The sequence below is a fragment of the Helobdella robusta genome (assembly GCF_000326865.2).
Source record: "Helobdella robusta unplaced genomic scaffold HELROscaffold_15, whole genome shotgun sequence".
Classification (NCBI taxonomy): Eukaryota; Metazoa; Annelida; class Clitellata; order Rhynchobdellida; family Glossiphoniidae; genus Helobdella; species Helobdella robusta.
The window spans coordinates 1377668-1390207 of record NW_008703839.1 but is presented as its reverse complement, the minus strand read 5'-3'; the positions used below and the strand labels follow the sequence as shown (position 1 = coordinate 1390207).

The 12540-nt window shown below is 30.1% G+C and overlaps 1 protein-coding gene across 1 annotated transcript; it reads left to right on the top strand.

Annotated features, from left to right (window-relative positions):
• Positions 1-3388: 3388 nt before the first annotated feature.
• HELRODRAFT_169261 (hypothetical protein) lies at positions 3389-4703 on the top strand (the record flags this gene model as incomplete). Its single annotated transcript, XM_009015101.1, has 3 exons — positions 3389-3453; positions 3539-3658; positions 4136-4703. The coding sequence occupies 3 exons, from the start codon at positions 3389-3391 to the stop codon at positions 4701-4703; spliced, it is 753 nt and encodes a 250-aa protein (XP_009013349.1).
• Positions 4704-12540: the final 7837 nt, after the last annotated feature.

Sequence of the window (12540 nt, the reverse complement as noted above, 5' to 3'; positions counted from 1 at the left end):
AATATTTATGATCAACCATTAAGTTTCTTTTTTACATAATTTAACAAAAGAATTTTAGTTTTTTTTTGTTTCAAACCCTCGTAACAAATTGAAAAAGAGTAAGAGTATAAAAACGTTGAACATACAGCAGCAGCATTAATTGTTCTCATAAAACAAAACAAAATTATACGTTGAAGATCACAAATGATAAGAGACATGATAATAAAGAAGACGATGACGAATGACGATGGTGCCACTGATGATATGCAGACTATACTTGAGAGGCTCCTTACAATACCATTTTAATAGCAGTTTCAACGCACCGCCGCTCACTCACCCACCGCCACACCAAACGCCGACGTGCCATGCATGCGTCTGAATGTACGCACGCGTAAGCTTTGCGTTTCCAACGACTGAATGTGATTGGTCCGACATGCATTCCAGCGCGGTGCTACTTCACAACTGTATTACATTTATACTATCCAAGGTCAGGTGGGTTAACATATTTGAAGTTGATGATGATTGTGTATAATTGTGATATCGGTGATGATTGTGATGTTGGTATTAATTATGACGTGAGGATGGTTATGAAATTGTCACCAATTATAAAATTAATTACTAGATGAGATAAAAATTAAAAAAAAAGACATGGAGTCTATGTTGACAACGATGTTTGTAGCAGTCAAGTAGAAGTTTCATGTTGTGAGAGACGACTAAATAGATGATAATTAAAGAGTTATGGCAATTTGAAATTTTTTACAAATAAAAAATTTCATAAAATTGAAAATTTTTCTTATTTCTAAAAATAAAAAACATTCAATAAAATTCTTAATTATTTGATTATTTATTTATTTAGGAACAACATGTGGTCGGCACTCGGCAGTCATTTGATCCTGCTGCTGAGAAGAATGTTCGGTGAAAAAAAGCTAAAACTTCAAGCACCTCAAAATCATAAAAATTATTTTGAACTATTGCCATAAAATATTTATTAGATTTTGAATTATTGAAATAGTTGCCACCAGGCACTCGCATGTTCCTTTACGAGAAGGCACGTGTTTATGCGCTCTGGGAGTGTAAACATAAAAGCAAATGAATGTGTAAATACTTAAGCACATGTGTAAATACCTTAGTTTAAACCAATTTCTCAAAAATATGTGAATGTATAAATATGTGTTGTAAATTTATTTCATAAATATTTTTACTTTATAGAAACTTGCTGAATAAAAAGATCATGTTTAATTACGTGCACTATAATCAAAATGTCACAACGGATTGACTTTGAAATGTTTGCATACGAAGGCCAATTTTTATGGTAGGCTTGAAAATGCACGTCGTCTTTTCAAGCTGATTCGAACAAGAGGGTTTCACTGAATTGAAATTTTTGTAGAAAGTAAATGTTTAATTGTAAATTCAATTCATTTTTTATGTAACAATCTTTCAGTTTTTGATGGTGAATAGAAAAGTTTGTAATTGATAAACTTAATGGCTGTATTAAGCAAAATAATGTCAGTTATTAAACAAAAGAACTGTTCAAAATTAAATAAAAACAAAATATCCAAAGCAAGCCCTGGAATGGATTCTTCCTTTAATATTATATTTAATTTTTCAATTGGAAGGTCCAATTGGATTTCATAACGAGGATATTTTTGAATGATCATTCTTCTTAAATCTTAAAACATCAACATTGTAAATCATTTTGTGAGGACGTAACTAAGCATTTCGACATATTATTTTTAAAAATTTCAACACTCTACATAAAAATAAAACGAAAAAAATTAAACAAGAAAAGAATTTTCAATAAAGGAACGAAAAGTAAATTATTTCATGAAGGCAGCATTAGACGTGGCTCCAAATTTTTTTCATAAAGAAATTTCCCAACTCAACAGTTCTTCAAAACGTTCAAACTGTACTTTTCATGAACGCTCCTTATATTTCTTGAAAGGTATGAATAGAGAATTTCAAAATTGAGCGCGAAAACAAATATAAATATCATTTCCGTTAAAATAAACAACCAATATTAACCTATATATATATATATATATATATATATATTTATATATATTATTTTAAATAATACTTACGTAATAATAGGATAAAATGAATAAAATGTTGAACAAATAGAAGTTGGAAGCATAAAAATGTAAGTCATGTACGTGGCTGCTCATCTATCATCCTCACTCTTCATCATTATCGTCATGTGGTTGAGAAGAGCATCATCGTAACTTCCTCATCATATCGATAAACATTTCTGACGTTGTTATTAAATTCATACTACATCCTCTCATTATTTTCGCCGCCAGCGTCGTCAGTGCTACTGAAGTTTTTGTTATAGCTACATTTCTGCAATTTCATCATTGCCGCTTATTATTTATAAAGTTAAATCGTCAAGTCATTGTCGAGAAACAATTGATCTGTAAAATCCTACAAGCCAAATTTATTTTATTGCGTTACGTTGTTTAAAATATTAATTGTTTATTTTAATATTCTATAGTTAGCAAAAATTTTTACTAGTTAAAATCTGAAAAAATTTTGTAGCATGAGCCGACTTGCATGCACGTACAAGAAACATCTCAAGCACCATTTGACTTGTAAACTCGAGCGAAACTAGCTCGTCTGAAATTTTTCAGAAGAAACCCTCAGCGAAATTTACGATAGGATACGATCAACATCTGCATTTGTCCTTATTGGGAGTTTGTGGGAATATATGTCTTGATAGCTGCTGCACATTCATGCGTAGATCTGGATAATATTAAATTATATAATATTGATGAAATTTTATTTGAACTTTTTTGTTAACACAAAATTTTATAACAGGATTGAATATTATCCGTGCTGTTGTTATTATAATTTTTTAACATAGTGTTTTTCCTTACACTTTTTCACCACACCTGGTTGCACTAGCAGCAAATAAGATGAATGCTTGAAACCACAATCGTTTTATTTTATATTTCTGCAAAAATAAAACATGTTAGTAACTTTTCTTTAAAATAGAGCCAACAAAGTTCTTAGTTCTTAAAAAAAACTTTGAAACCATTCTTATATGTGCAGGTGACATAATTGTTTTGATATAAATAGCCTTTATATATTAATATTAGTCAAAATTTGAAAACTAATTGAAACTAAAAGTTGAATATTTTATTAGTTAACGATTATTTAAATACAAAATAATCAATAATTAATATATTTGATTAATAATTTATTCATTAAATAACACATCTTTTTAGGATTTTTTTTGCTGCCCAAGTTTAAATCAAGTTGCGGCAAAAAGACACACTACGTGGTAAATTATACTTCAAACTTTTTGAAATATTTTTCATGATGGACCTCTGACATACGCATTTTATAATTCTTAATTAACGTTCTACCTCACCAAATTAAAATAAAAATTTTGGTTGCACAGAGGTTGAAAATGTGCACACCCGCTACAACGCAGTGGCAGAGCCTGGAGATGAGTGTGGAGATGCATTCCTCGAGGTCATGAAAGATAATGCGAATGAATAGAAATTAGGGTACGGGTATTAGAAAACAAAAATTGAAATTTTACAATCATTCACCACAGCAAAATCATACTGGATCCAGCACTGCCAGTGCACACTCATTCGCTTTGTCATGTCGAAAAAAAATTTGTTGAAAAATTTAATTTAACAATGCTCTCAGAATTTATGAAGGCAAGGATGATGTCTGTTTTTTGTAATGCATGGCAGTAATAATTTCGATATTCTTTTTTTTTCTTTTCTTGCCTTATCCTTTCAGGACATTGGCGACCATTGACCTTCACAAAACTCGATTTTTAACACTTTGTAGCAGTTGAAATATGGCGATATTCAACAAGTGACACAAGGACTTCACAAATGTCATTCATTGTTGCCTGCCATCTATTTTCCCAGCAATCTTCGTCCATTAAAAATTTTTATTTTATCTTAACCTAGTGCTTATTTTGTTTCGAAAAGTTGTCAAATAGTTTATTTTCTGTTTCAGGACAATAACTTTATTTAATATGGTTTAATTAAACTTGTAAAAGTAGTCATTACGTTATTTTGTTGCAAATTTAAGTTAAGTTTCTAAAGTCACGTGTTGTTTATTGTACTACGTTGTTGGACTATCCTGCTTGTGAACTTAACAGATAGGTGTATTTTTTCTTTGCTTTTTATATCAGAAAACAAAGAATACACGTGAAAAATTTATTAAATGTACAAAATCTACGAGAGCCAGTTGATGTTTGCAATGTTGCCAATGTGAATCTATTTGCCATTCAAGCCGTACAACAATACCAAATAATGTCAGTACTTTTATACGTACAAGCAACAATGTTAAATGGTTTTGTGACATATGCATCAAGACTACAGCAAATGTCAAGTATCGCAATTAAGTCAGATGTGGAAGTTACAAGAAATGCCATTAATTCAAGTGAAGCCAGGTTGAATAAACTTGGTGGTTCAGATTTGAATGACAAAATGCAGTCATTAAAACATGATATAAAGTCAACTTTTGCTTCGGTTGTCTGTCAAGAAGTCAAAAAGAACGTTGACGTTTTCAATGCTGCAGTTAAAAACTTGCATAAAACTTTGATTGAAGCCGTCGATGTGACAGATAGAGAAATAAAGGCAGATAGTGTAATGTTGTTTCGACTGCCTGAATGTGTCAACGATAAAGACAGTTTTTTTTTAATTTTAAATTACTTAACGGATGATGCCATGTGTGACAAAATGTTCAAAAAAATGTGAGATTGGGTTAAACTTCTGCTGATCAAGTTGCACAATATCGTTGTTAAAAATCAAATTATGAAAAGCACTTTCAAATTGAGTTCTCGGGTTGATCACTACTCATGCTCAGTTGATAATATCTTGATAGCGCTTTTGTGATTCGCTCTGAATTGGCGCTTTATTGAGGTTTTCATTACTACTACTACCAATGAAAACAAAAATAAAGAATGCTTTTAAAGATATATATATATATATATATATATATATATATATGCTATTAAAGATATATACATATATATATATATATATGTGTGCATTTATAAAAATTATGCATATATATATATATATATATATATATATATATATGCATTTATAAAAAATTGAACAACAAAATGTTTTATTATTATTTATTTATATATTATTTATTTTATATATTATATATATATAAATTATTTTATTATATTAGTATACAAAAGAAACTAAATTGAACAAGAAATCGGTTGAAAAATATTTTTGTAAGTATTTGTTGCTGGCTGAAATAAGAGGCTTCACAAATCACAAATTGGTTGCTAGTTGAAGTTTCAGGTTTTTAAAATTAGTTGTACTTGTATTCTACAAGAACGTTAATTTTTTTTTATTATTTATAACAATCTCTTTATAAATTAAAATATTCATGTTAGGTTGGAATGAAATGAAGACCTATAAAACAGTTTATTTATTTATTTCTGTTTTTTTTTCTGTTTAGCCTAAATTGCACGTGCAAAATATTTTCTTGCATGGTAACTGTAAATCTCTCAATTCAGCAAAAGTATTAACATTTTCATAAATATGTTAATTTGTCAACAAATGTTTTTTTGAAAACAGATGTTTTCAGATTATACGCATTTAATGGATTTAGAACTGCTTAAAAGAAAATTAAGACTGCAAAGTACTTTTTGTCTCCTTTAATTTCTAAAACTTACCATTTTATTCAATTAAATTGTTTGATATCCACATCTGCTGCTATAGCATCGTTATAGTAAATGATTAATAAACACGTTTGCCTATTTTTATATCTATTGCCCTTTCAAATAACATTCGTTTACAAAAATCATCGTCATTTACGTTATGACAAAAAACACGATTACCATCGAAAGCCTCATTAATCTCAGATGCAAGTTCTTTATTGTTAGCATCACGACAGCTGTCGATTGAGATGGAGATGTTAATACACAGTGCTTGTCAACGAAACATTTATTGGTGGCTGTTAATTAATTTAGTACTAAATGTTTAATAATCAAAAAAGTAGTGACTACTTTTGTCCAACTACCACCTATAAGCATGATGGCAAACAAGTTTTATAAATACAAGTTTTATTAACGCAACAAAATTTACTTAATTGCTAAATTTACCAAATTTACTTATTTGCCAAAATTTACTAAAATTTGCTCTAATTACAAGAAGCAGCCTGGTCAGTAACTTTAAGCCTATTTTGGTATGTAAAAACTGAAATTGGTACGGCTCTTCCAACAACGCATGGAACTTCGCCTTTTTTTGTTTGTCGCAACTAACAACCATTATTGGAACGTTCTGTAGGTAAAACATCCGCTTGGAACAAGCTACCAGGCAATAGCCATTAACCAAAGACTTTGAGGTTTTAAACTACTTCTTGTTCAACTTCGGATTTTGATCAATACTGCAAGAAGTTAAAAATGTGAAAAACCGGACTGAAAATTTGATCGCTTCCTAGCTTGGATCAAGACTCTTTGCAAGTTATAACATTCCAAATCGTAATTCAAATCAAATAGCTAATTAGAAAAAAGTTAATTGACATAGCTCGAAAAACTTTGAAATTAGTTTTTTAAACATTTGTAAGACTCTGAGAGTTAATAAAAAGAAGCAACACATCTCCATCAATATATTAACAAATTTTTTGCCTACGCAATATTTAACTTAAATAAGTCATTCTATTTTTTATTAAATTCATTAGTTTTGTCTCTCACCAGTCAATTTCCTTATCATAATGCGTTTAACGCAGAAAGGTTTTCCTTCAAATAAAATAATTTGCCTTTTAGTTGTTTTTAGGCAACCACACAAAAAAAATTTTATTTATAGAATATGAACAACTTATAGAATTTGAGTTTATAAAAGCCTTCGATAACGGTGCAAATAATGAACCATTAAAACTCAACTCATACCAAGTCCAGGGAGTAACAAATAACTTCTACTACTGTTGTCACTATTATTATTACTGCTGTTAGTATTACTGATACTGCTACACTGCTACTATTACTAATCGTGCTTTTACTATCACTTATACAATTACCACAAATAATAATTGTAACAATAATTGTAAAATTAGTCACGTCAACTTGCATATTAGTTGAAATGTGTTGCAAATCATAGAATATAAACCTGGAATGTCAATGAAACCAAAGTTGAAAATAATGTCGTAAATTAATCTGGTGGCACTTGAAACTCAAAAAAATTTTTGACAAAATATATTAAATGTTTTTTACTCTGCGAAAAATTTAATTTACATGTAAAATTTTTTGTTGAAATATGTGAAAATTTTAGAAAAAACTAAGACATCAATTTTACTCTGCACAAGAAATTATATAATTGTTGAACAATATTTCAAAATATTTTCCAAATCCTTTTTTGAGCCCCCCAGAAAATGGAACGTACATGCTGAAGAAGTTAAACATATTGCCGCGTTATGTGCCACGCGTTCATGATTGAGGTGTAAATTAAATTTGTTTACTAGAAACAATTATTACAAAATAGAAGGTACAACAATTTCTAACCTTCGGTGCTAATTAAAATCCTTCCAATGCCTGAATGTCCTCACATCACGCTAGTCTCTTTAAATTAATTCAGTTCGGGTGTAATGAAGTTTAACAGTTTCCAACAATAGTTTAATAATTACTGAACGTCAATAATTTTGATTCAAATCATTTAAAATTTTGCTAAAAGTTCTCAGTGAACATCAAATTTGAACGTACATTTTTGAAAAAGTTGTCATTACCCGATTTTGATTAATGAGATTATAAAACATTTTAATGATATTGGAAAAAATTTATTTTAAGTTCAATTTTATTTTAGAATAAATTAACTTGCTGTGATTTGAAAATTGTTAAATGTTATGGTTTATATCGTATTTTGTTCGGCTTCTGCAGCAGAGAAGTTATTGAACGAGCAGAGTGAGCGACGTGCGACGATCCTCTGTCAGCTTCGTTTTTTATCACGTTATTTGGACATCAATCCAATGTTGTGCTATCAAACCATTCATTTATCATTTAATAATTTGTTATTTGTTTTTAATCATCATTCTGAAAGAAATGTCATCACCCTTTATCAGTTATTATAAAAATGTCCTGACTTGGATGCTTGTAATAGAAACATTGAACTTTGTAATTTTTGTTTTTATTTTGGTATCGTTGTTTTGAATAGCACAGAATTTATCAATATTTTTAGCAAGAATTGTGGTTGAAGTCTTTCTGATAACCCAATGATAGAATTAAAAAGAAAACTTCAATTCAAAGAAAAATATTTTAATTAAGATAATGAAGACATCAAAGTTTAAAATTGAATTTATTTATACTTTGCCGTAATTGTATCGGTAGTAATTTATCGTTGAACAAATTTAAATATTTGTTTGAACAAACGGTAGATGTGGCTTTGCAACGGCCAGCGAATGAATCGTACAGCTGCCACGTGAGAGGCTTTCTTTTATAAAGGCTCTTGTAGGGATGAAGATGAGGACGAAGATACGTGAATGGTGATGATGACGAAGATGATTTCAAGGGATAATGACGAAGAAGATGATGTGGAAGACGATGATTAAGAAGATGAAGGAGATGATGCAGTTCATTTTAACTATAATTATTGCAATGATTTGCATGAATTTAAAGACTAATAAATCTAAACAACTGAATTATTGGTATTTTAACTGTAGGTGACGTTGAATTTTAAAAGGCACTGGTTGCTGCAAGAAAATTTTGAAAAATATAAAATTGGCATATTTGTGTATTTTTAATGTTATAGTTAAGAAGAAATTTGTTATGTTTAATTCACATTTAATTGAATTTTCTGACTATTGCAAAAGAACAACTCGGCACACTCCATTATGCAATTGCATTGTTCCTCGTACTGTTTTATTATCATCTTCAGTTTTTGTTTCTGGTTTAAAACTGTGGTCAAAACTACCGTGTTTATTTTTACAAGTATCTAATTATGGCCAATTAAAAAATGGATTTTTGACTTTTTTTGACTTGTTCTAAGTAATTTCCGCTCATTTTTGGTTTAATTTAACTTGTTTTCATTGGCTAGCTATACAATTTTATTTTTATTTATGTTGTTATTTTCATGTATATTTATGTTTTTATTTGGTTTGGATGGCCATACAATCTCGTTTGAGCTTCTGTGTCTCCATGCTTTTTGCTGAATAAAAAAATTGAAAATGAAATTGAAAATAAAATTTTTTATTTAATGTTTATATAAACATTTTAAAACATTTAATAAAAAATTTTATTCTAACTAAAGTGCTTCAAGGTTGGTACTCGGCTGGCTGGCTGATGTTTCTTATGTCCGTCTAGATGTTGTCAAAAGTGTTAAATAACCTGAATACAAAAATGCGCTACACGTACTTCCAGACGACGACATGCAGGTGTGCTGCACGATAGCGTAAAAGTGAGGTGAGCCACTGCTCCTGCTCACATCGGCAATTTTTCAACCCGGCAGACAGATGGTTTGTTGATAGGTGGCATGCGCTGGGTGGGTGTTTTGAATTTTCCTCCTTTGATGATGTTGGGCAAGGTAATAAAATTGGTTTTGTCGAATGGAATTTTTGAATTTAGGTTTAACTGCATTTTGTCGTCAAAACCTTGTTTCACTTATCTGTCTGTATTTTGCTTTGCTCTATTTCAATGCTCAAAATGGCAGAAAGTTTTTTATTTCAAAAATTTAACGTTTTTATTTTTTAACGTTGTGTTTTTTATGTTGAATCGGTTGAACTAAGCTAAAGGTTTTTATGTGCTACTCGAACTGGAGTGTTGAATTCAACCCAGAGGCTACAGAGTGCAGCAGCTGTGATGTTGTGAAGTTGGTTTTGAGTTTGTGTTGAGGGCACCACATACCGCAGACTTAAATAAACTCTCAGTGGCTGCCAGTCAACAACGAAAATTTCAGTGGTGGCTCATAATTGCTTCAAAAGCAACCGCCCTGATTATTTTAAACTCCTTCAAGTTTCAGTGTATGAGATGATAACATCAGGTCTGCGATCTACGGATGACAGTAGTATGATAACTGTAAAAGTTTGATTGTAAAGTCCACAATGTTGGCGACTGTATGGATTCCGTTGCTAAATGACATACAAACGACAGTGACGACATTTCGGCATTTAACAAGAAACTTGAAATATCTCTTGAATGATGCATTTTAAGTTTGTATTCGAGTTTATAAAAACAAAACAACATCTCACTTTGCACTCAACAACCTCCAATGATAAATTTTAATTATATTTTTTGCACTAACTGATTTCGTTATTTTATCTGTATAGTTGTAGTTTCATCATTCTACTGAAATGTTCTGAAGTATTATAAAAACAAATTTAATAAATCCAATAATAACTCATAAAACAACAATGATAATAATAATAAAGAAGAAGAAAATTACAATGATGACAATGAAAATTATGATAACTGAAAAAAAATAAAACAACATAGGATCGACACTTTTTTTTACGATAAAATGAATAAGAAAGATAATTTCTGCACACGTATATTGTCAGGTCATTAAAATAGAAATACGAGGAATAAGTGAGAGAAAGTATTTATATCGCAAGGTTCAATCATTTCAATTCGCTGTACGTTGTTGCATGCCACCGGTGGCTAACGGCGGTAGTCATGATGGGCAGCGAACAACAAAACAATGTCTCTTCCTTTTCTTCATTCAATTTCAACCAATGCACACACTCAACAAACAACAATTCAATTTGTAAAAGCAAATTTAATTTATTCTGTAGAGGAATATTTTTAGACAGATTTTTGTTTCAACTATTTTTATTTATTTTTTGTTAAAATAAATATATCTTTAAGAAAATTTGAATTTTTTTTTCTAAAATGTAAACTTAATAATACTACATTATCTATGGTTTGATTTAGAAAATTTTTGTTTTTTTTAATGAACATTTACAAACAAATAAAAACTCATGAAACTAAATTAAGCCAATTGAATTGAGATGCAGGAAATGTGAAAAAAACATTAAAATAAAAATTATAAAAGCAAATTAAAATGGAATGCAAAAAAAGGTTGACAAAACATTATTTATAACGCTTGGTGGTCCCTCGTGTCAAAGATCATAAGCACAAGCACGCCTCCAAGCAAACACGAAACTATTTTTTCAACTTTCAAGCACTTCTTTGTAACAGTGTTTGTATTTATACTTTCTATTGTGTTCACCAGTTTTTGAGTTGTTAACAAACACATTACCGATATTAAATTAACATGCTGATAATAAAAATAAACGTTTTGTAGTCAGCATATTTTATGTTTCCAGACATTTATTGCAATGTTTTTTATTTTTTGACGTTCACCTAAATGTCATCAAATGTAGCAAGCATCCATTGTCTCACAGCTTTATCGTTGATTCGCATCGTCCTAACAACTGCAAGCAAGTCATCTGCCATTATCCAACTGCAACAACAAAATGCAGCAGCAAAAAACCTTTAACGCCAACACGGTATAAATTGTTTTAAAAGTTATTCGATCACCTTCTTTTACAGAAGTTGTCATGAGAAAACAGACTTTCGACTAAACACGTGTTTACGGCAGATGACGTTGAACTCTCATGATATCTTATTTTCTTAGATGATGGAAACCTAAATGAAATTTATAGCTCACTTACTGTTCAGCTGAATATAATTTTCTGCTCTAACGTATGCGTTCATAGTTTCGTTTATGTTTGTGCACTCGTGGCTATCGGCTCTTAAATGCGTATATTTTTATGGATGGTGGTCATTGACGGTTATAATTTTAGCAATGTTGATTGAAAAAATTAGAGAGTTTATACTAATTATTAACTTTCAAACAAGTGCCATTAAAAAATTTAAGCAAATAGCACGCCATGACTATACGGACACATGAATGTTTATTGTTTGAATGCAAATAAACATGCACGTCGGTGTGTCATGTACTGCAAAAGTCGTTAAAGAGAAGATAATTATTTCTTTCATGACAAAATGTAATTTTATCTTCCAAAAGAGTTGGAAACGTTGGAAGCAATTTAAATATTTTATTTGCAAAAAAATTTTAAACAAAAAATATGACTTTATTCATTGAAATGTTTTGTTCATTCATCGGTGAGCGGCATATCAACGGCACTTCATTCACTTCATTTCACAAATTTTTAGGTTAATTTTACAATGAAGTTTGAAAAATAAAACACTGTGACGGAAGTGAATTGTTGACGAAATGTTATGATATTTTTTTATTTTTAATCTATCAATACTTACTAACGCGAAGCACTAATAATTATTTCGTGCAGGTGTATAGAAGGCAAACGCACACACATACATACACACACACACACACATGCATATACATATATACGCATATATACACATACATACACATGTATACACACACATATATACACACGAACACTTGTCTTTTGCTTTAGTCGTCTTTCATTCAGAAGTGGCCGTTCAGTTTTGCTCTTGTCACTTCGTTATCAGATAACTCTTCTGTCCAGTTTGTGGGGTTATCCATCCACATAGTTCCCTGCGTTCTTAACCCCGGCATAGTTTCTCCAGACCATTTTCTTTTTTTGGGGTAATATAAACAAATATTTTATCTTCTTTATTCAACTAATTTTTAA